This window comes from Nerophis ophidion, linkage group LG04 (genome assembly GCF_033978795.1).
Source record: "Nerophis ophidion isolate RoL-2023_Sa linkage group LG04, RoL_Noph_v1.0, whole genome shotgun sequence".
NCBI classification, from domain to species: domain Eukaryota; kingdom Metazoa; phylum Chordata; class Actinopteri; order Syngnathiformes; family Syngnathidae; genus Nerophis; species Nerophis ophidion.
In genome coordinates this window covers 51580740-51606584 of record NC_084614.1, presented here as the reverse complement: position 1 = coordinate 51606584, position 25845 = coordinate 51580740, and the positions used below count along the sequence as shown (strand labels likewise).

Below are 25845 nucleotides of genomic sequence, written 5' to 3'. Positions count from 1 at the left end.
TTCTGACTCATTATATGCAACCTGGAGTATGCGCAAGCTCTCTTTTTTTAACATTACACACAGGGTATGCTTTAAACCAGGGTTCCTAAACATGCGGCCCGCGGGCCAACTGCGGCCCGCGAGAAGTTATTATGCGGCCCGCGCTTTGATATGACCATTTAATGTTGGTGCGGCCTGCGAGTTCAATATGAACAGCGCTTGATAGGTCAAGCTTGCCAACGTCCCCAATTTTCCCGGGAGACCCCTAAATTTCAGGGCACCAATTCTCTCGAAGCCCCTGTCAATTTTTACCAGATTAACAATATTTAGGGAGTGCTATAATGGCTCTTTAGCGCCCCCTACATCCTGAACTAACAGCGTGCAAGCCCAGTTATATGTTGAATCCGGCCATGTGAAACACGTGTGTTATTGCAAGATATATTTGATCAACAGCTACACACGTCACACTAAGGGTGGCCGTGAAAAAACTTTTAACACTGTTACAAATATGTTCCACACTGGGAACCCACACCAAACAAGAATGACAAACACATTTCGGGAGAATATCCGCATCATAATACAACATAAACACACCAGAACAATTACCCAGAATCCCATGCAGACCTAACCTTTTCGGGCTACAATATATACACCCATGCTACCACCAACCCCCCACGCCCCCACCCTCCCTACTTGCGTCGGTTAAGGTGTTGTATATTGTAGCCCTGCAAGGTGTTCTGGGTATTTGCTCTCTTGTGTTGAAGTTGTATTAGGGTGCGGAAATTCTCTCAAAAAAGGTTTGTCATTCTTGTTTGGTGTGGGTTCATAGTGTGGCGCATATTTGTAACAGTGTTAAAGTTGTTTATACGGCACCCTCAGTGTTGAACAAGTATGTCTTGCAGTCACTGACGTTGTTCTGCACATGTCTCACACAACATGATACAGAGCCGGCACATTGGTTGTGTGATATAAAAGCGTGCGCGATGACATATAGTGGAACAGTAGTCTCCTTTTGGGGGTGCGCGGACCCCTGAAAGAACATGAAGGAATGCCAAGGAAGAAGTGAGATTTATTAAAAACATTCTAAAAAACAGCAGCAATTCATAAATTCTTTATACATATGTTTATTGAATAATACTTCAATGAAGTATGAATGTAAGTACATAAACTGTGGAAAAATAATACAACAATCCAACATCCAGTGTTGATTGCTAGACTTTTTGTGGACATGTTCCATAAATATTGATGTTAAAGATTTTTTTTTTTGTGAAGAAATGTTTAGAATGAAGTTGATGAATCCAGATGGATCTCTATTACAATCCCCAAAGAGGGCAGTTTAAGGTGATGATTACTTCTATGTGTAGAAATCTTTAGAATTGAATCACTTGTTTATTTTTCATCAACTTTTTAGTTATTTTTATATCTTTTTTTCCAAATAGTTCAAGTAAGACCACTACAAATGAGCAATATTTTGCACTGTTATACAATTTAATAAATCAGAAACTGATGACATAGTGCTGTATTTTACTTCTTTATCTCTTTTTTTCAACCAAAAATGCTTTGCTCTGATTAGGGGTACCTGAATTAAAAACATGTTCACAGGGGGTACATCACTGAAAAAAGGTTGAGAACCACTGGCCTGTAGAATGTCTATAAGTACAACTTTGCATAACACTGTATCCTTATTAATATTAAAGAAAACAAAAAAGAACGATAGATCAACATAAAGGGGAGCCGCCGTACATCTTTTGGAATTTTGCCTATTGCCCACAATCATTATGAAAGACATGACGATGGATGTATTTTTTTTTTTAAAGCATTCTATATAGTAAATAAATGTGATCAAAGGTCCGCTTACAACGGAGCCTATGAGAGCTGCACTTTTCTGCCTACAAAGCCCTTAATAAACATTCAAATACCTCCATTAAGTTTTTATGCTGTTAGTATACACAGTATGTAATGTAGTAACAAGTACATTAACATTTAATATATAATTATTTTGCTCATTTTAAGCATAAGCGGAATATTCATTTAAAAAAAATGCATAACAAAGTTGGCTTTTTATTTTTTTCAACATCACTGATTAATAATGATGGGCACCGTTCACATGTCAACTGATACGGTACCGATTCATAGTATGTGGGAATCTTTTTGTGTATGTTCATGTTTTTAAAAAAATTAATTTCTTTAATAGGGCAGCACGGAGGTAGAGGGGTTAGTGCGTCTGCCTCACAATACGAAGGTCCTGAGTAGTCCTGGGTTCAATCCCGGGGCTCTGGGTTTTTCTGTGTGGAGTTTGCATGTTCTCCCCGTGAATGTGTGGGTTCCCTCCGGGTACTCCAGCTTCCTCCCACTTCCAAAGACATGCACCTGGGGATAGGTTGATTGGCAACACTAAATTGGCCCTAGTGTGTGAATGTGAGTGTTAATGTTGTCTGTCTATCTGTGTTGGCCCTGCGATGAGGTGGCGACTTGTCCAGGGTGTACCCCGCCTTCCGCCCGATTGTAGCTGAAAAAGGCTCCAGCGCCCCCCGCGACCCCAAAGGGAATAAGCGGTAGGAAATGGATGGATGGATGGAATTTCTTTAATATTAATTTATATTTGTTTAACTTGACGTGTAACAACCTGAAAACAACTGAGTAAATCTTTATTCATTTTACTTTTGAGTCTCATTTATAATATTCACTATAAAGTAGACTTTGCATGCATTAGCAATTTTAAGAAGTAAAATCACAGCACATACTAAAATGTTTTTAAATTCTCTTGGGAGGTACAAAGGTCTCAGTGACCAACAATCTACCAGCTGACGTTCACATTAGAGATGCGCGGTTTGCGGTCTCATCCGCGGAGTCCGCGGGCAAACCGCGGGTCAAGCGATTGACATGACGAAAAAATAGATTTTAATTAGATTCGGGCGGGTGGCAGTTGAACCATCCGGGGACATTTGATATATATGGTTCTAGGATGAGTATCGTTCGCCATTCAAAGAGACTTTTAAGACCCGTTTCATAAAGCGAAGAAGTAAATAGGAGAAGCTATTATTCTCTTGAATAACTACCGGCAGTCACCCAGATATTATAAATTAGTGCGTCGTGCAAGGCATACTGGGTGACACAGAGTACACTAATGGTTGTGATATAAACAATTTTAACACTCTTAGTAATATGTGCCACGCTTTGAAGCCACACCAATTAAGAATGACAAACACATTTCGGGAGAACATCCTCACAGTAACACAACATAAACGCAACACAACAAATACCCATAATCCTTTGTATTCATAACACTTCCTGACTATTTTATACGCCACAAATCCCCCACCGCCACCCATCCCCCGTTCGTCGGTAAGGTGGGCGGGGTTGGGGGCGCGGGGGTGTAAAATATATTCAGGAAGTGTCATGAATACAAAGGATTATGGGTATTAGTTGTGTTGCGTTTATGTTGTGTTACTGTGAGGATGTTCTGCCAAAATGTGTTTGTCAATCTTGTATTGTGTGGCTTCATAGCATGGCGCATATTAGTAAGTGTTAAAGTTGTTTATATCACAACCATCAGTGTACTCTGTATCACCCAGTATCCCTTCCAATCTCATACGTGTGATTGCGTAAGTTGCACACAGCAAGTTGTTGGACGTTCAATCGTTTCGTACATGTTGTTGAAGGCGTCAAAGTCAATGGTTTCACTGCACGCCCATATTTTTGTCTTCAGGATGAACGCTGTTAAATAGACGCGAGAAACGTTAGCGGCTCCAGTTTACTACTTTGCTCTATAAAGCAGTTATAAATAACTCTGTGAGTGGTCAAGGTGGCCAACTTTTGATGTACTTAGGCGGGCGGTTGGCGGGCGGGTATGGTCCTGATAAAAAGTTATTTCGGTTGGATGGCGGTAAGAGGCGGTAATTTTGGTGATGCGGATGATATTATTGGCTATCCGCGCATCTCTGGTTCACGTACAAACCTACAAACCACGCCTTGGCTTTTCCCGACAGCTTTGCTCGGATGAAAGGGAAAAGTCTCCATCTCAATGCTAAAGTCCGCAAAATATCCTTATGGAGCCATGTAACACCACCATGTTTCATCCTCTGTACTCGAAACAGACTTGGCTCCTCATTTTTCCTCTTTAGCAATCGAACATTGGTGTGCAGCAAACAGCGGCGGTGTTTCCTTTTTGCTGCCATGGTGCCGTATTGGCCCTCTTTTTCTGCTTGCGCTGTTGTCTTCTCCTAGCCGCTCGTATTTTCACATCATCAGACAGATCAGCCAGTGGTTTTGGAGGAACAGCGGCAGCTTCTTTGCAGCTCGTGATTGAGCAGCTGTTTCACAAGACGTCCACGCCGGAAAAGTTTTTGTCTAAAAGTGGCCATTGTGGTCAGTCCAACACAATTCGTTGCAGTCGCACAACATAGAATAAAAGAACACTTAGAATTAGGAAACACTTGAAAACAACACCTAAATGGCATAGGAAATGACAGCGGCATTAGAGGCCAGCGACAGCACAACCAGATGTGTGCACGTGCAATAGAGGTATCAAAACATGTCAGCGTTTGGTTGAATTCGTTATCCATCCCTACTGATTACAGCTCACTGCAGACTTAATGAGAGCCAACAAACATAATAAAACATAATTTACTGTGCAATGTCTGCTGTCATTAGGATGCCGACTGCTGGGTAGTTCATATAGTCCTATTTAGACTCATAATCCTTGCAAAGAAAAGGGGGTGAAACCAAGAGTCATTTCGTATCGTTCTTACCATTTCTGGGCCTATATGGTCAATCAAAGTGTAGCATTTTGTCGCAATACGTCGTCGTTCATCTACTATCCAGGTGAGAGGAATGATTAATGATCCAGAATAAAGTTTGACGAGCTAAGAAACGAGGAAGCAGCTGATCAGTCGTTCATGTCAACATTTGCACACTAGTTCGTGATCACGGCGACTCTAAGAATAGTTTGTCTGCGTTAGCGCTTATAATAACAATATAACTAATACATGGTTAATATTCAAGTCTTGAAATGTAAAAAGAGTATGGTTGGCCCTTTTTAGATGTTTTTAGTGGATTTTATTGGCAGAATAGAGGACCCCCCTTTGTCTCCGCTGAAAGCAGACTTTTATTTACGTTTATATACGATTTACAAATCCATCCGTTGTCATGTCTTTCATAATGATTGTAACTAAGTAACTTTATTAACATTGTTTTTAGTCTATAACAAAAAAGATTTAAAGTTCATCAATGACCAATGTATGATCCTGTAACGACTTGATATCGGATCGATACCTAAATTTGTGGTATCATCTAAAACTAATATACATTATTAAACAACAGAAGAATAAATTCAGCAATTCTGAGACCTTTTTGCTACTGGCGTTCGTAGCGCAATCTAGAATACTTTTTGTAATCTGCCAATCCTTTCCGGGTAAGGTTTCCCTTGTTGAGTCAAATTAAAGTACCAGTAAAGTGGAAAAAACAAATTGACTTCATATGTTAAATTATGTTTCATTGTATCTATTAAATTATATCCAGGTGTATTTATAATCCACAAAGTATGTAAAAACATTGTTTTAACATCACAAAATGCCACAAATTCGGTCGGCCATTTTATATATTCCGCTCCAAATATCTCGGACAATTTCAGTAGGTTCTGCGTCACCGTAGTAATGCTTCCGCACTCTAACTATATTATCAGATCAGTCATACTGGAAGTATACAACAGTTGGAAGGAGATGTGCCGTTTATCATTCACAATCCTTAAGTAAGATAAAAACAAATACATTTGGCAAAATCGTAAATAAATAGCTAACAATTGAGTCAACAGATCGTGGGTCCTCTATTGCGCCCAGTATACCCTCTCTAAAAACATCAACAATATCCCATTTACATGTCATGACCTGAAAAATTAACCAAATAAGAGTCATATTGTTGTTATAAGCTCCAAAGCAGATGGTTTATTTTAGCGGCGCATTGATAGCTGTGAGCTAATGCTACGGTTACACTGAACTGGGGACTGCTTCTGCTTCGCCTCAATATTGCTAAAAGTAAAATCTAGAATATAATTCATGCATTTCTCACCTGTTAGAAGACACATATGGCCGTGGACCGAGAGGCTGGTCGACTTTCACATCCCCCGAGATGGTGGACAAAGACGCTAGTTGCTGCAACTTTTTTTTAACCCTTTGTGAAGATTGTGATTGAATCTTCATCCAAACAGGATTATTTGAGCATGCTGTGTTGGCATCCCAGCAAGAGGGGAAATATTATTGTAAGTTATGTTTATTATGGTTAGTTTGTATGTTTAACACCTAGCAATGCTGTTGATGCTAAGTTTTTTTCAATAAAGCTGCATCTGTTTAGTATTCTATTTCTAAAACCTTTTACTCATCCTCTTTGTGTTCAGGCTCAAAAATCTAAGTTTCTGGATCAAATCTTTTCCCAAAGTAATCGTTCCTGGCTCTCACAAAGTCTGCTTGATTTGCATTGTTGTTGATGAGTCAAACTAAAGGTCTGTGGTTACTACTTCTACGTCACGGATCACATGACTGGCTTGCTCATAATCTCACAAAATGGCTCGGGAATCTCTGTGAGATTGATATTATTTTGATCATATTTATTTATTCGCAAACTTTGGAAGTGTTTTGGTGTAATGAATCAGATAGACAATATACAGTATATATGATAATAGCTTCAATATGAAGGCAACTGGGGCTTCACGGTGGGAGAGGGGTTGGTGCGTCTGCCTCACAATACAAAGTTCCTGCAGTCCTGGTTTCAAATCCAGGCTCGGGATCTTTCTGTGTGGAGTTTGCATGTCCTCCCCGTGAATGCGTGGGTTCCCTCCGGGTACTCCGGTTTCCTCCCACTTCCAAAAACATGCACCTGGGGATAGGTTGATTGGCAATACTAAATTGGCCCTAGTGTTTGAATGTGAGTGTGAATGTTGTCTGTCTATCTGTGTTGGCCCTGCCATGAGGTGGCGACTTGTCCAGGGTGTACCCTGCCTTCCGCCCGATTGTAGCTGAGATAGGCGCCAGCGCCCCCCGCGACCCCAAAAGGGAATAAGCGGTAGAAAATGGATGGATGGATGGATGAAGGCAACTTGTATTTCCAGTCTTTCATTACTTTAGACAGTAGACTCTACTCCTGGTTGTGCCCTTCCTTCAATTCCTTTAAGTTTCAGCTTTGCAACCATCCTCCTCCCGGAACCCAAAGACTTTGGTTTCCCGGTACAACAAGAACTGGGCTGTTGAGTTCTAAGGAGCCACAAAGATGAATTGTTACAATACAAAAATCAGCGCTAAAAGGAAATAAGCGCCCCCCAATGTACGGCAGGTACATGGCGTATGACCAATACTGTTGCATTAGAGAGTGTGCATGGATGGACACTGGGACTTCACATGTACAGTAGCTGTGAAAATCTAAAAAAAACTTATTGAGAAATTTGACTAATTTAGTGCATGAAAACATAGTCAGTGGCTCTCCAATTTGGGATCTTATTTCTTTTTGATAGTTTCGAATCAAAGCAATATAATCCTTGGCAGAGGTATGTGCTTTCTTTTTCAGATTTTTTCACTATGCTAAAAGCGTGTTGGGAATTAATCATGTTAAGATTTGGCTAATAGATGCAGACCGATGCAGAGTCACAAGCTGGCAAAATGGGCAAAACCAACAGAGCAGGAGCCTTATGTATTAAGCTTGCTTTTGCACAATAAACCTGGCATACATCCTTTTAAATAAGGATAAAATTATTCTGCATAAGAGGCCATTTCTGTGTTATCCTCACACTAAAAGCATGTGTTTTGTTACAGTAGGGTATGGCTATAGCTGGACCCCAAAGCAGAGTTCCAAGCTGCAGGGGCCTTATGCATTAGGCTTCCATGCGTATGCCCTTTTTCATGGCAGAGTTGAGATGTATCAAGAGGGAAATGTGCGTTGCATCACGCTAACGTCATGATTCATGTACGCACATCTGCATATCGTTTTTCTTCTGTGGTATGGCTCCCACTGGGTCTGAAATAAAATGACTACTATCACAATTCTACATAATGTGGATACTAAGGTGACACAAATAGGCAGTTGTTCAGGCTTTGCCAATATTTGATTTAATCAAAATTCATTTTTTCGCCAATGTATTTAATGTATTTTATTACATACAAAAATACCTAATGAATTGAGACAGAGCACAATAGAAGCCACATTTACCATTCTAAAACTGTCAGAAAATACTTGGAATAAACCCAATTACATCTGTGAATCAACTGCTTTGATACAATCTTTATATCATAATTAATAAAAATGTGGTCAAATGGAAAACATGGAAAGACATTACTAAACCTCATCATATTATTAATGTAAACTCTTTTAAACCCATCCATCCATCCATTTTCTACCGAATATTCCCTTTGGGGTCGCGGGGAGCGCTGGTGCCTATCTCAGCTACAATTGGGCGGAAGTCGGGGTACACCTTGGACAAGTCGCCACCTCATCACAGGGCCAACACAGATAGACAGACAACATTCACACTCACATACACACACTAGGGCCAATTTAGCGTTGCCAATCAACCTATCACTCTTTTAAACCGTTCAATGAATTTGTTGATTTATTTAATAAACCCAGAAATATATATTTTTAAAATTTTATCTCTTTAGAACACGACATAAAGAAGTGTATATCGTGTGAAAATATGTATTTGAATAGCCATGAACTGGAAGATGCACTTTTTAATCAGGATATGATTAACAAATTAATTAAAATATTTTATGGAATAATAAATGAACATCATACTAGAAATGCAAACGATGCATGTGTTCAGAACTGGATGATTGCCTTAAACATTTTAGATGAAAGAGACATATCATGGAATGATATTTGGAAAAATGCCAATAAGCCCTTTAGAAGCATTAAAAATAAGCTGAGTCATCTTTTAAGATCTTGAATATATTGTATTTTACATCTTCTCAGCTGTTTAAAATTGGTACAGTATATAGCAAGTTATGTATGAAGTGTCAGGCAGCTGAGGAAACTCTTGTTCATTTATTGTGGGAATGTCAGAGAATAAAATAGTTATGGTTGAAAACAACCAAAGAATCAGTCACAATCCTAAATGTAAACATCCCATCAATTTAGTAACATGTCATCAAAGAGTAAAAATGCATTTCGTTCAATATGCAAAATAACAAAAATGGTAATATTAAAAAAAATGGATAGAATTGATAATATTTGTGGGGTTTTGTATTTTTTTTTCTGCGATCACTTTGCCATTTAAAATCAAATCCAAGTTGATTGCAATGTAACAAAGAAATGTCATTGGATTTGTGCGCCCGCACACTTTAATACCCATTCATCAATCCATTTTATACCCCTTGTCCCTCCCAGGGTCGCGGGTGTGCTGCAGCCTATCCCAGGTGCACTCGGGTGAAAGGCAGGGTATACCCTGGATTCCTTGGATGGGGAAAACACAGATAGACAGACAACATTCACACTCACATTCTCAGACTCGGGCCAATTTGCACACATTAATACATTTGATTTTTTTCTGACCTACATTGTTTTTTGCATTTGAACACGTGCATATTTTTTAGTAGGAAACTGTAATACAAGTAGCCCCAGGAATTTGGCAGCTGGACAGAGTTTAGAGGCACAAAACAAAACAACCTTGCATCTTCCTGGAGGAAATGGAAAGCTTATGGAGGATCCACCTGTGCTTCATACACGGAGGCAAACTAAAACAGAACAACTACAAAACAAAACTATGGGTCAAATAAATATCATGCCCTTATCAAAATAAACGGCATGGGGCGGCATGGCGTAGTGGGTAGAGCGGGCGTGCCAGAAACCTGAGGGTTGTAGGTTCGCTTCCCACCTATGGACATCAAAGTCGCTGCCGTTGTGTCCTTGGGCAGGACACTTCACCCTTTGCCCCCGGTGCCGCTCACACCGGTGAATGAATGATGAATGAATGATTGGTGGTGGTCGGAGGGACCGTAGGCGCAAACTGGCAGCCACGCTTCCGTCAGTCTACCCCAGGGTAGCTGTGGCTACAGATGTAGCTTACCACCACCAGGTGTGAATGAATGATGGGTTCCCACTTCTCTGTGAGCGCTTTGAGTATATAACAATAGAAAAGCGCGATATAAATCTAATCCATCATCATCATCATAAACCAATAAAAATGTGTTCAATTTATAATTTTGAATTCTGAGTAGTTATTTAACAATTTGTTGTTACACCTGTATGTCCACAGACTCCAGTTATCATGTACGATGCAACAAGGGCGCCATCTCCAAAGGACGGTTCAAAAGAGCTGACCAAGCCATTGATCCCTGCAGAAGGAACAGACGTGGGAACAACAACAGGAGAAGTTTTAACGCCATCAACAACCGAACATGCGAGAACTGAGGAAGGACAGTCTGCTGCAGAGGAGGAAAAACTTAAACCAGAGCCAGTTCTGGTGAAAAAGCCACAAAGAGAGATACTGAACCATGAGAGGAAGCGGAGGGTAGAGCTCAAATGTATGGAGCTCCAAGAGATGATGGAGGAGCAGGGGTAAGTCTAGTCCTATTTGTTGTGCAGTATGAAAACAAGCTCACACACACACACACACACACTACATTCTCGAGACCTCAAAAAAATACCTCTTTAGAACCACCCTTTCTAAATATATAAAGTTTTGTATTTACAACATTAATAATGTATACATACTATGCAAATATAAAAAAAGGTAAGCTTTTAGTATTTTTAAAAAAATGTTTATTTTGTAATTGTTTTTTATCTTCATTATTTACTTCAAGTTATTAAAGTATGTCTCTTTATACATATTTTTTTATTTTTTAAATACATTTTGGCTAAAGGGGGCACTTTTCAAGTTCTTACACACACTTGTTAGTACATATGTTGGCCAGAGGGGGAGCAATTAATTTTCTTTTACACACTTGTTATTTCATATGTTGACCATAGGGGGAGAGCTTTTAAAACCGACACACAATTTTGAAAAATCCCTCCTTTTTGGGACCACCCTAATTTTGACAGATTTCACCACCAAGGGTGCAAATGAGACATTCACACACACACACACACACACACACACACACACACACACACACACACACACACACACACACACACACACACACACACACACACACACACACACACACACACACACACACACACACACAGTGATACGGAAGCATGGCTAGCAGACGCTGGCTGGATGTTTGGCTGTATTTCATGAAATCCAGACAGGTGGCAGAGAAGAAATGAAAATACATTCAATTCAAATATATTTTGTTTGTGTGCGTGTGTGAATATACACTATATTGCCAAAAGTATTTGGCCACCCCTCCAAATGATGAGAATCAAGTGTCCTAAGCAGGAGGCCCGGTGTATAAAATCAAGCATTTAGGCATGCAGACTGTTTCTACAAACATTTGTGAAAGAATGGGCCGCTCTCAGTGATTTCCAGCGTGGAACTGTCATAGGATGCCACCTGTGCAACAAATCCAGTCGTAAAATTTCCTTGCTTTTAAATATTCTGAAGTGAACTTTATTATAAGAAAAGTGAAGAGTTTGGGAACATCAACAACTCAGCCATCAAATGGTAGGCCACATAAACTCACAGCGCATAGTGCAAAGACTTTCTGCACAGTCAGTTGCTACAGAGCTCCAAACTTCATGGTACCTTCCAATTAGCACATGTACAGTACGCAGAGAGCACCATGGCCGAGCAGCTGCATCTAAGCCATACATCACCAAAGCCAATGCAAAGTGTGGGATGCAGGGTTGTAAAGTACGTTACCACTGGACTCTAGAGCAGTGGAGATGCCTTCTCTGGAGTGATGAATCACGCTTTTCTATCTGGCAATCTGATGGACCAGTCTGGGTTTGGAGGTTGCCAGGAGAACGTTACATTTCGGACTGCATTGTGCCGAGTGTGAAATTTGATGGAGGAGGAATTTTGGTGTGGGGTTGTTTGTCAAGAGTTGGGCTTGGCCCCTTAGTTCCAGTGAAAGGAACTTTGAATGCTCCTGGATACCAAAACGTTTTGGACAATTTCATGGGATCATGGCACTTCAAGTTCATATGTGAGAAAAGGCAGGTGGCCAAATACTTTTGGCAATATAGTGTATGTACTCTATGTGTATGAAAGCACATATGTTTGTGTCTTTCTGCCACAATAGCTTACACTGTTTTTCACTGTTGCACTGCTGTTCGTACTTGTATTTATTTTTAACATTTAAACATGTTATCGTTTGCCTTGTATTTTAACTGCACCCCACAGAGTAGCCACCAGTATTTTCGTCATGCTCTCACGTTTGATGACAATAAAGCGTTCTATATACAGTACAGGCTAAACGTTTGGACACACCTTCTCATTAAATGTGTTTTCTTTATTTTTATGACTACTTACATTGTAGATCGTCGCTGAAAGCATCAAAATTATGAATGAACACGTGGAAAAGAAGGTGTAATAACTGAAAACATGTTTTATATTCTAGTTTCTTCAAAATAGCCACTCATTGCTCTGATTACTCCTTTGCACACTCTTGGTTTTCTCTTGATGAGCTTCAAGAGGTAGTCACCTGAAATGGTTTTCACTTCACAGATGCGGTTGAAGCTAATGAATGTGTTTTTAGGGTTAAATGGTAAATGGGTTGTACTTGTATAGCGCTTTTCTACCTTTTTAAGGAACTCAAAGCGCTTTGACACTATTTCCACATTCACCCATTCATTCACACACTGATGGCAGGACCTGCCATGCAAGGTGCTAACCAGACCCATCAGGAGCAAGGGGGAAGTGTCTTGCTCCAGGACACAACAAATGTGACTAGGATGGTATAAAGTGGGGATTGAACCAGTAACCCTCAGATTGCTGGCACGGGCACTCTCCCAACTTTGCCACGTCGTAACCCAATTTTAAAAATGTTGTAACACTACTGCTTCTTATTTGGGAAACTAGGCATACAGTCTGAATAATAGCAAGTTTGATGAGGCCATTGAAAACAGCACTGTTTGAATACTTAAAGGCCTACTGAAATGAGATTTTGTTATTTAAACGGGGATAAAAGGTCCATTCTATGTGTCATACTTGATCATTTCGCGATATTGCCATATTTTTGCTGAAAGGATTTAGTAGAGAAAATCCACGATAAAGTTCGCAACTTTTGGTGCTAACACGGCGCCTCTACCGGAAGTCGCAGACGATGACGTCACATGTTGATGGCTCCTCACATCTTCACATTGTTTTTAATGGGAGCCTCCAACAAAAACAGCTATTCGGACCGAGAAAATGACAATTTCCCCATTAATTTGAGCGAGGATGAAAGCTTCGTGTTTGAGGATTTTAAACAATGAATCACCGTGTGTTTGTGTGGCTAAAGGCTAAAGCTTCCCAACTCCATCTTTCTACTTTGACTTCTCCAATATTAATTGAACAAATTGCAAAGGATTCAGCAACTCCAAAATACTGTGTAATTATGCGGTTAAGGCAAACGACTTTTAGCTGTGTGTGTGCGCAGCGCTCATATTTCCTAACAGCCCGTGACGTCAAGCGTACACGTCATCATTACGCGACGTTTTCAAGAAAAAATCCCGGGATATTTAAAATTGCAATTAAGTAAACTAAAAAGGCCGTATTGGCATGTGTTGCAATGTTAATATTTCATCATTGATATATAAACTATCAGACTGCTGGGTGGGTAGTAGTGGGTTTCAGTAGGCCTTTAAACAGGCTTTAACTACTAAAGTAGAGGTATATGTTATTGTTCTTAAAAGGGAACTTCACATTTTTTGGGGAATTTTGCCTATCGTTCACAATCCTTAAAAAAAATAAGAACACAAAAGTTTTTTATGTTTTTTTTCATTCAAATTTTTAATAATCAGCTAAGAGGGTAGCAATGCTTGAAATTGGAGCAATCAGCTTCTATAACCAGCTATGCGTCCTGTGTAACTGCATAGTCAGGTTAAAAAAGATAACGTAAATCCTCATTTGTTCAAAAATAGTCATCTTTGTCATCTATTACAAAGTCCGTCTGCCAACTTACATTTGTTGCTGGAAGTAGGAAGTTAGTTGCTACGGGCACTAGAATTAATTTTAAAAGTTAAAATTTCCGGTCATGCCTAAAATGACCAAAATACGGTAAGTATTGCACATATGACATATTGTTATGAAAGTGCTTGTTAGTACATTATATATATTCTTGCAGCGTTGAGTCATACCAAAGACTATAAAAATGGGACCCATTACCTCCCTGCTTGACACTCGGCATCAAGGGTTGGAATTGGCGGTTAAATCACAAAAAAAAAAAGGATTCCCGGGCAAGGCTGCCCACTGCTCCCCTCACCTCCCAGGGGGTGATCAAGGGTGATGGGTCCAATGCAGACAATAATTTTGCCACACCTAGTGTGTGTGACAATCATAGGCACTTTAACTTTATATACATAGGTTGATTGGCAACACTAAATTGTTCCTAGTGTGTGAATGTAAGTGTGAATGTTGTCTGTCTATCTGTGTTGGCCTTGTGAAGAAGTGGCGACTTGTCCTGGGTGTCCCCCGCCTTCCGCCCGAATGCAGCTGAGATAGGCTCCAGCACCCCTTGCAATTACAAAAGGGACAATCGGTAGAAAAATGGATGGATGGATGGATATATAAAACATTGCTGGATGGTTTTGGAGTTGTTTTAGAGCCTTTTTTTAATTTTTAGAATCCTAAAAAAAAAAAAAAGATATGCATGTTCTTGTCTCTCATAATAATAATAATAATAATAATAATGATGGATTAGATTTATATCGCGCTTTTCTATTGTTAGATACTCAAAGCGCTCACAGAGAAGTGGGAACCCATCATTCATTCACACCTGGTGGTTGTAAGCTACATTTGTAGCCACAGCTGCCCTGGGGTAGACTGACGGAAGCGTGGCTGCCAGTTTGTGCCTACGGCCCCTCCGACCATCACCAATCATTCATTCATCATTCATTCACCGGTGTGAGCGGCACCAGGGGCAAGGGTGAAGTGTTCTGCCCAAGGACACAACGGCAGCGATTTGGATGTCAATAGGTGGGAAGCGAACCTGCAACCCTCAGGTTTCTGGCACAGCCGCTCTACCAACTACGCCATGTCGCCCCAAATGATGATAATGATTGTTTATGATGTACAAAATAAATTAAAAAATTGCGTACTGTTTTACTGTATATGGTTGATTTTCATGCTGAACTTGTACACATTGTTTTCAAAATATATCCATCCATCCATTTTTTACCGCTTATTCCCTTTCGGGGTGGCGGGGGGCGCTGGCGCCTATCTCAGCTACAATCGGGCGGAAGGCGGGGTACACCCTGGACAAGTCGCCACCTCATCGCAGGGCCAACACAGATAGACAGACAATATTCACACTCACATTCACACACTAGGGCCAATTTAGTGTTGCCAATCAACCTATCCCCAGGTGCATGTCTTTGGAAGTGGGAGGAAGCCGGAGTACCCGGAGGGAACCCACGCATTCACGGGGAGAACATGCAAACTCCACACAGAAAGATCCCGAGCCTGGATTTGAACCCAGGACTGCAGGACCTTCGTATTGTGAGGCAGACTCACTAACCCCTCTGCCACCGTGAAGCCCGTTTTCAAAATATAGTTTTTGATTATTAATAAAGATAAGTGATTTATGAAATATCTAAATGGAGTATTCAATATTGTTTTATTTTAACTATAACACAAAGCAAATACATGTGTTTTGTCCAGATAGTTTAGTCTATATAGACCTGCATTGTATTGTTTTCTGTAAATTGGCCCCCGCATCTTTCATTTTTATTTTGGACACCCCTGTGCTAAATGGTGTTCACAAGGTTAAAATTCAGATTGTATCTTATAAATAAATATTTTATATGGTTTATTTAATGTACTTTCATTTATTTATGTGATTTTTAATTGTTATACATATATAAAGGGAAGTGAAGTAGACAATATACTTTTGTGTTTTTTTTATATATATAGATATTTTATAAAGACCATGTACTTTTTATTGTTGTGAGGTTTTACTTTATACATAGATATTTCATAAATGATAAATGGGTTGTACTTGTATAGCGCTTTTCTACCTTCAAGGTACTCAAAGCGCTTTGACACTACTTCCACATTTACCCATTCACACACACATTCACACACTGATGGAGGGAGCTGCCATGCAAGGCGCCAACCAGCACCCATCAGGAGCAAGGGTGAAGTGTCTTGCTCAGGACACAACGGACGTGACGAGGTTGGTACCAGGTGGGAATTGAACCAGGGACCTTCGGGTTGCGCACGGCCACTCTTCCGTTGCGCCACGCCGTCCCTGATAATAGAATATAATGTTATCATTTTCATGGATACTGTTATATATTGTATATAGATACTATAATTTTATTTTGTTAACTTATTTTTTTTGTGAATTTATTTTGACAACTTTTTTTTTGTTACTTGTGTTTTATGTTTTATGTCAGATGGTCTATTATTTATTTTTTATGCTGATACGGCAAACCCCAATGCCTTTTTTGATCTTCGGTCAGTATTGACATTGCAATGGCTTTTGTTTTGTGTATGAACACTAGAGATGTGCGGATAGACGATTATATCATCCACGTCACCAAAATCGTCATCCACCCGCCGTGCGCCCGAACTGACAGTTTATCGAGACCGTACCCGTCCGCTGGATTACATCAGACGTTGGCCACATGTACGACTCACAGAGATATTTAAAACTGTTTCATAGAGAAACGATGACAATTGAAGCCGCTAACATTCTCGCGAAGGCGTTCGTCCTGCGTCCTGATGACAAGTGCATTGGCGTGCTACGAAGCCATTGCCTTTGACACCTTCAACATCATGTATGGACCGATTGCTGGTCCACCAATATGTTGTGTGCAGTTTCCGCAATCATATGTACAAGATTGAAAGGCATACTGGGTGATACAGAGTACACTGATGGTTGTGATATAACACTTACTAATATGCGCCATGCTATGAAGCCACACAATACAAGATTGACAAACACATTTTCGGGAGAACATCCTCACAGTAACACAACATAAACGCAACACAACTAATACCCATAATCCCTTGTATTCATGACACCTCCTGAATATATTTTACACCACCGCCGCCCCCAACCCCGCCCACCTTACCGACGCACAGGGGGGGGGGGGGGGGGGGGGTGGGGGGGGGGGGTGTATGGAATAGTCACTCACAACTCTCTCTACAATGCATTTGACTGCCTTAAAAAAATTGGGATTGTGAGGACATAATGAGGGCAGCATGGTGGAACAGGTGTGTGCTTCACAATAACAAAGTCCTGGGTTCGATCCCCCGGCTCGGGGTCTTTCTGTGTGGAGTTTGTATGTTCCCTGTGTGGGTCCCCTCCGGGCACTCCGGCTTCCTCCCACCTCCAAAGACATGAACCTGGGGATAGGTTGATTGGCAACACTAAATTGGCCCTAGAGTGTGAATGTGAGCGTGGATGTTGTCTATGTTGGCCCTGCGATGAGAGGGTGACTTGTCCAGGTTCAACCCCCTTGTTCCGCCTGAGTGCAGCTGGTATACGCTCCAGCACTCCTGCAACCCCAAAACGGACAAGCAGTAGAAAATCGATAGATGAACGACATAATGAAATTGCTTCAAACCGTAATCACATTTGAAAAAATTTATTTTTAAAAGCCAATTAACCTGAATATGATCAAATTATTTTGATATTGTAGCACCCTGAAACTACAGTTGGATGTAAAATCTAAAGTTGTATTATGATGCATAAATGGAATAATACTTATTCTGTTTTTGTTACATGCGTTATGCAATGTTTTTCTTTTTCCATATTCATCTCCATGTATGATTAGTTATGAGTATTGGGAAGGGGAGCTGCGTCATTTCCTAGGTTATGTGTGGTGTAATGCGCATGCTCGTGAAGGAAACATGAAGTGAAAGTGTGAGCGGGAAAAAGAGGGCTATCAGTAAATGCCTGTAATATGAACCGTGGGCTTCTGGAATAAATATTGCACCGAAGAGACGACGTTTGGTCATTTTAAGGGTGCAGCATAATGTTGGAGTTTACGCCCGGTCAGGCGAAGTTATCCCCGTGGAAATAATTTTTGATGAAAACACTGCAGTGCAGTGAACTACCAAAGTCAAGCTCGTTAATGATCACATCCCACCACCGAAATGAAAGGAGAAAGTCTACCAAATAAAACCAGTGATTTGTGAGTAAATGCCAACACAGTCTGAAGATGGATGTTGAGTGGGAATCACTAATGACCGAAATAGAAAATTAACTTGTCACGTTATCAGTGCGTCATCTCAAATTAATAAATGAAGCGTTGAAATTAGGATTTGCGGAAGAACTGCTATTATAATGTCGTTTACTAAGGATAATGATTCAGAATTACTTGGAAAGTGAGGAGATTATAAGTTTAGAAGATAGAAGCTTGTCAATAATTTTGGCTACAAATGATTTAATCAATAACATCCAGAAAAAGCCTGAAAGCAGCAATTTACCAGCTGCAACTACGAATCAGACAAATGTGGTCTTGGAGCGCCCTCCATTGGCAGCCAATGGTACTATAAATCCAAAAGTGCCAACAAGTTCACCTAGTAGCGCACTTACATACACAGAAAAAAAGCATGTCAATAACCGATCGCAATTGTATTTGCACCCAATGTATTGAAAATACTTTAGGATCATTGGACAGATAATTGATGCAGGGCAAAAGGACACATTAAATGACACCAGTCTCGAAAGACAAATTCAACGTGAATTGAAAAAAGGTGAAATTATGGAGGCAGTGATTCAATCAATTGCGCCTGATGTCAAAATACAAAATTACATGGAAAGCAGACCAGAATCAACTCCAAACTAATTATGGACACATTTTGTTGAGAAAGACGCCACAGAGCTATTTCATATGCTGACACGAATGGTCCAAGAGCCTAAAGAAACCCCTATTCAGTTTCTCATCCGTGCCATGGATCTATGACAGAAAGTCCTTACATCTGAGGGAGCAAAGATTGGCCTAAAGTATAACCCAGAACTTGTACATACACAATTCCTTCAAACATTGCTGACTGGCTTAAGTGATGATTTGTACGCTCAGACATAAAACCGTATCTACAGGACCTATTTGTGTCAGATAAAGTACTGCTTGACAAGATGAGTGTGGCCTACAGCATGGAGTTAGAAAAGAGAAACAAACTCTCAGTTGTGAATAGGCCCACAAGCGTTAAAGTGGCAATGGTTCAGGAAGATGAATGTGGTGATGACGTGCAGGCGCATGCTCAAAATAAAGACAAAAGTCACACGTCAAATCCATATCCAATAATATACAAACCTGAAGCTAGTAATAAGGATATCTGCAAAGCATTGCAAAACCTTACTACACATGTTGCCTCTCTTAGTCTAATGAAACCAAAAAAAGGGAACATTGGGGCTAAACCAAAGCAAGATGACTCAAATAGTGCAAAACAGAAACAATTTAAATGTCGAGAATGCCAAAAATCAAATCCAGAGGGTAAATGCATGCTGTGTTACGAGTGTGGAAGCAGTGAACATTGGGCTGTTGGCTGTCGAAAAGGAAAAATATCTAATGCCAATTCAAGTAAAATTGAAGTCTGTGATCTTAAGCTAAACCATGCACCAGTTACAGCAATCGAGGAGAAAACGACACAACTTGTGGGACGAAGAAGTCTCATTCAGTGCAAACTTGGCGATGTACCCACAACAATGCTATGGGACAAAGGGTTGCAAGTATTAATAATTAATATGGAATGGAAAATAATAAATTTTCGTAATGCCGAAATTCGACTAGTGCATGAACTATTAGATGAAGGTAGCCTTGACCTCTCTGCCACTAATGGCAGAAAGGTCCCATATGAAGGTTGGATAGGGGTCAAATTTAGCCTGCCTGACGATCCAGGAAGCGAATTAGCAATCCCTTTGCTAGTAAGCAGCCAGCCACTTGCCAAACCAATAATAGGCTTTAATGTTATTGAAGAGTTAGCACCAATAAACAGCTCTACCCACTATGTAGCTAGCAAATTCATACACAGTCTTCAATCACCATTGTACGTTGGTCACAGAAAGGCCAACGCTGTGTATTCAGTCCTGAAAAAGAAAACAGGCAGTTCAGACAGTCAAGTGGCTTGAGTCGGGAGACAAGATGTCATCATACCAAAGCACGAGATGCTGACAATAGCCTGTGGAAAACTGAAAAAGAACATACTCATGACAGAATATGCACTTTTGGAACCGAATGAAATTGCGACATTGCCAGCTGCCCTCCAGGTGAAGCAACAAATAATCAAGCTACCAGATAACAAATCTGTAGTAACTGTAGTCGTTGAAAACAATACAGACGACGACATCAGACTACGCAACAGAACCATGCTTGGTTGGCTATATGCTGTAGATGACCTTAAGAACATTGAGCAAGTTGAGCAGAAGAAAGTGACAACTGTGAAGGAGTGTGATACTCATCAACCATAGGAACTGTCATGCCTGTAAATCCGTTTTATGTTTGATCATGTTATGTCTTGTTTTTTGGACTCTTGGACTCTTGGACTTCCTGGTTTTATTTTGGTTTCCATAGTTACGCATTAGTTTCCACCAGGTCTCCAAGTCACGCCCCTGCCCTCACCCCCACACCTGTCTCTCATCACCATAGCCACTATTTAAGTCCTTTGCTTTCTGTTTCTCGGTCTGGGAACTTTGCATTCTACTTCCTGCTTATGCTGTACTGCTTGCTACATGCTGCTCCTACCTTCATGCCATGCTATTAGGTTTTGTCCACGTCAAGTAAGTTTTTGTTATTTAAGCCATTGTGCTAGTTTTGTTTATAGTTCATTATTCATGCCATCGAGCAAGTGTTTTTGTTTCATGTTTGTATTTTGTAGTCTTGTATTAGTACCTCCTTGTGAGCGCCCTTTGTTTGCTTATTTTTGTATTTAGTGTTTAATAAATTAATCATGTACCTGAATTCACGCCTGGCTCATCCCAAATATTCTCTGCATCGAAGAAGCAATACAAATCCTAGTCAAAGTCCTGACAAGAACAAACTTGGGACCCACCAGTTGACTTCTCACTCCTAACGTTAGAACAACAGCGGAAAGTGAGACAGATGCTGAGGGAAGAGAATGAGGTGTTCGCTCAAGATGATTGGGACACAGGATGCATTCCGGAGCTGCAGATGACGATTCAATTGAAGTATAACATCCCAATCACAAAGACTTTCAATGCCATCCCCCGGCCTCTGTATCAGGAAGTAAAGAAACACATCCAAGACTTGCTTAGCCGTTGCTGGATACAGAGGTCAAGTCCTTCCTACTCAGCGCCAGTTGTCATCGTGAGTAAAAAGGATGCTTCTATCATACTCTGCATTGATTACAGACAACTGAATGCCAAAACACACCCTGATAGACAACCAATTCTGCGAATTCAAGAGATCTTAGAAAATCTTGGGGGAAATTCATGGTTCACGGTGCTCGACCAAGGGAAGGCATACTACCAGGGGATTGTCAGTGAAGAGAGCCAATCGTTTTTTACACCCTGGGGGTTATACAAATGGCTTCGGATCCTGTTTGGGCTGACGAACGCGCCCGCCGCATTTCAGTGGTACATGGAGAGTTGCCTAGGAGACCTGATAGGCCATAAGGTGAACCAGGAAAAAGTGGCTACAAAGTGATGTTCATTCCCACGTCTAGGCACTACTCTTCTTTTGCATTTTGGCATAGACAATGCCATTGTGGACATTAGGTTAAAAGTTCTCCGCAAAATATCCTGGCAGTTTTTTTTAGAGCCATAAATATATAAAAATAGGAATTACAAAAAAATGAAAATCTTATGAAGCTGTTTTTTCTTGTAAATGTATTTACATTCATTCTGGAAACAGAATCTCTCTAACAAATTGACATTAATACATATACCTAACATTTGATACAGGTATTTTAGCATTGGTATACTTTAATTTGAATTTAAACCATGAAACATACAAAACAAATGAGAAAAAAAACGCTTCAAAGTAAGTAAATAGCAACCTGTACAATTGAACATAAACATGGTACATCTTGCTTAACAATAATGTTTTATACATAAAAAAATTCAGTAAATACTGTGTTACAAGAGGAAGTAAAAAATTAAATGAAATAAAGAACAACATGGCTGACAACAATCAAAATATCGAATAATGCCGAAAAATGGAAATACAACAAAAACTGCATCACATTTTGGAATCTGTACACAATATGGTATAAAACAATATTTACATGAACAAAACAATGTGTTGATGTCACATCAGGTGACATCTGTGATTTTTTTGTTTTTTTTTGTTATTTTGTCTTAACTTAGCACATTGTTAAAGCCATATCTCAATAATTATTTGATAGAATTTCCTCAAATTTGGCACAAACTCAAACTATGATTATTATATTTTTAAGGTCAAGTGCACTGTAACCTCACATTCTATTTACAAAGTATTTAACTTAAGTATCTAAAAAAAAAAAAAAAAAAAGTAAAATACTCTTATGGAGTTTTGTCAAATGTGGCAAAAACTCAAATTTTTATTAGAGAACTAACTGATTAAGTGTGACTTTGCGTATTCTGAAGGAGGGAGACATTGTTCATCTCTTAGCTACCACTATCATCAGAGCCTTCTTCCCAAGTGCTTTTATCCTCCGTTTCCATGGAAATATTGGCACAATTTTGGCAGCGACACAAATCAGTACAGGACAGTCTTGCAGACATACAGGAACATCTTCCTGTCTCACATTTGTTCTGCTTGCAGCTGCAGTAGACTACCTTTAACACACTATCAGGGTCAGAATTTGTAGTCATCCATGTAACTATTAACCATCCATCCTCAATGTGCCATCCATTACCATTGGGTGAAGGAGCAGACGTTATACCTTTGAGATAATCTTATTATTGCAGCCTGGTAGTTTGCCCTTTTGCAGTGTTGGTGCAGGGTGTCACTTGTAGGGGACATTGAAAGTTCTGGCAAAGCTGATGATGCCATGCAGAATGCTCTGTACCTTGCAGCGTTTACATTTTCTGCAGATGATTGGCCATACAGGTGACACACATATTTCCTCAGCACATCAAATGTTGACTGGTCCAATTTAAAACTGCTTCCCAGATGTGTAAATGCAGACATCAATCAATCAATCAATGTTTACTTATATAGCCCTAAATCACTAGTGTCTCAAAGGGCTGCACAAACCACCACGACATCCTCGGTAGGCCCACATAAGGGCAAGGAAAACTCACACCCAGTGGGACATCGGTGACAATAATGACCCAGTGGGACGTCGGTGACAATGATGACTATGATAACCTTGGAGAGGAGGAAAGCAATGGATGTCGAGCGGGTCTAACATGATAGCAATGGATGTCGAGCGGGTCTAACATGATACTGTGAAAGTTCAATCCACAATGGATCCAACACAGTCGCGAGAGTCCCATGTATGCCATTCGTATGGTGAGTAGTTCCACGACCTGACAGTCACAGTCAATATTGTCCCACACCAGTATTGTAGGAGTCTTCTTCGAGAATCCAACCGGGATTTTGCTCTGCCCTCTAGTAGTTGTAGTTGGGCAAGGCTAGTGTCTAGACCAGGGGTGTCAAACGTACGGCCCGCGGGCCGGATTAGGCCCACAAACAGGTTTTATCCGGCCCAAGAGATGAGTTTGCTAAGTATACAAATTTACCTGAAATTTTTGAATGAAAGAAACAGCTCTTCTACATTTGTCTACTGGATATTGCAATAGCAATTCTTTATATCTTTGTACACCAGGGGTCGGCAACCCGCGGCTCCGGAGCCGCATGCGGCTTTTGGATAACTCTGATGTGGCTCAACTGCATACTTGCCGACCCCCCCCCCCATTTTTCGGAGAGGTTTTCCAGATTTCAGTGCCTCTCTCAGACATCTCCCCAAGATAACATTCTGAAATTTTCACCCAGACAACAATATTGAGGCTGTGCAGTGATGGCAAAGCCTTAAGCGTCCTCTCGACCATGTCGTCCCGTCCGCTTTAATACTATGCAATCTGAGTGCCGGCCCGCCACATCTAGTGTGTGGCTGCTGACTCAACGAACAAGCGACTGCAAGGCATAGTTGTTCAACAGCCATACAGTTTACCCTGAGGATTGTGATATAAACAAATTTAGCACTCTTACTAATATGCGCCACATTGTGAAACCACACCAAACAAGAATGACAAACACATTTCGGGAGAACATCCGCACTGTAACACATTATAAACGCAACATAAAAAATACCCAGAATCCCATGCAACCCTGACTCTTCTGTGCTCAATTATACACCCCCCCCCCCCCCCTTCCATGTGTCGGTTGAGGGGGGCGGGGTTTGGTGCTAGCGGGGGTGTATAATGGAGCCTGGAAGAGTCAGGGATGCATGGGATTCTGGGTATTTGTTATGTTGCGTTTATAATTTGTTACAGTGCAGATGTTCTCCCGAAATGTGTTTGTCATTCTTCTTTGGTGTGGGTTCACAGTGTGGCGCGTATTAGTAAGAGTGTTAAAGTTGTTTATATCACAACCCTCAGTGTAACCTGTATGGCTGTTGAGTAACTATGCCTTGCAGTCGCATACGTGTGTCTGCTGAAGCCTCATACAACATGCAAATGGGCCGGTAAGCTGTTTGGTACGGTTGTGGAGGGCGCTAAATGCATTGTCATCATAGCACGCCCTTATTATTGTTGTTTGGGTGAAAACCAGCAGACAGTCTAGAGAAAGGTTGCTCTGAAACTCGGTAGTCACCCGGAAAAATTGAAATGGTTGGCAAATGTGATGTTGTCAAGCGGCATTCAAATAAAACTTGCACTAATATTAAATTTTCATATTAAGGTGCGGGCCATGTGTCTGAGACCCCTGGTTAATACATAGCACAAAGCAAAACAAAACTTTGTACTCTGTGTTATTCAAATTTAAATTTCAAAAGAGTCTCGTGGCTCCCATAGTTTTCTTTTTTTTGTGAAACAGGTCAAAATGGCTCTTTGAGTGGTAAAGGTTGGCGACCCCTGCTGTAGATGATGGTACATATGTACAAAATAAACCACATGATGTTAGTACATCAATCGAGGAAAATGATCAAACTACATACATGGCATACTGTAATCTGATTTTGATATTGTTTTATCTTGATAGATTGAAAATGAACACCATTGAGTTGACTGATGAACATTATCACATCATTCATTCAGAAAATATAAATAACGACAAATAAAGATAGAATACTATTAACCGCAACATGTAAGTGTAAAAAAACAACAACATTATGAGTTGTACATTTTCAGAATGTGCTTTTTCTATTTTTAAACACAGAAAACAATCTGAAGATGTCTTTATTTTTAAGTTATCGTGCAGGGATTTTACCAGTTTGGCCCACTTGGGAGTAGATTTTTCTCCATGTGGCCCCCAATCTAAAATGGGTTTGACACCCCTGGTCTAGACTGACAACTGTGTCCCATGAAGAAAAACACCAGTTGGGGAAAGTCCAGAGTCAGTCTTCTCTTTAATTTATCCTGCCTGCAACATAAGAACACAGGGATCGAAAAGGAGCACAAGGGTGTAAATAAAGATATATTCATATTAAGTATTAGTAGTTTAAATATATTATCAAAGCCTTTTTTCAAATTATTTATTATTCTTTTGATATTTTCCGGCATAAATGTGTTTAACATCCCTGCCAAAATCTTTTGTTGTTACCTGTACTTTGAAGCATCACAATCTTCATGTTTTTGCACCGTATTTAAAAACATTCGTCGTAGCTGGTTCATTCTCAGCACCTCCTGATTAACAATTATCCTTTGGCAGATGATCCTCTCGCAGAATATGTTGTAG

The 25845-nt window shown here is 40.3% G+C and overlaps 1 protein-coding gene across 3 annotated transcripts in view; it reads left to right on the top strand.

The window, feature by feature from the left end:
* The window catches only part of srrm3 (serine/arginine repetitive matrix 3), a 145316-nt gene that overhangs the window by 30532 nt on the left and 88939 nt on the right, over positions 1–25845 (top strand). For all 3 annotated transcript variants that reach the window (XM_061898261.1, XM_061898259.1, XM_061898260.1), the window contains exon 2: positions 10217–10518. In XM_061898261.1, coding sequence (XP_061754245.1) covers positions 10229–10518 — 290 coding nt within the window. In that variant the 5' untranslated portion in view covers positions 10217–10228. The remainder of the gene's footprint in view (positions 1–10216; positions 10519–25845) is intronic.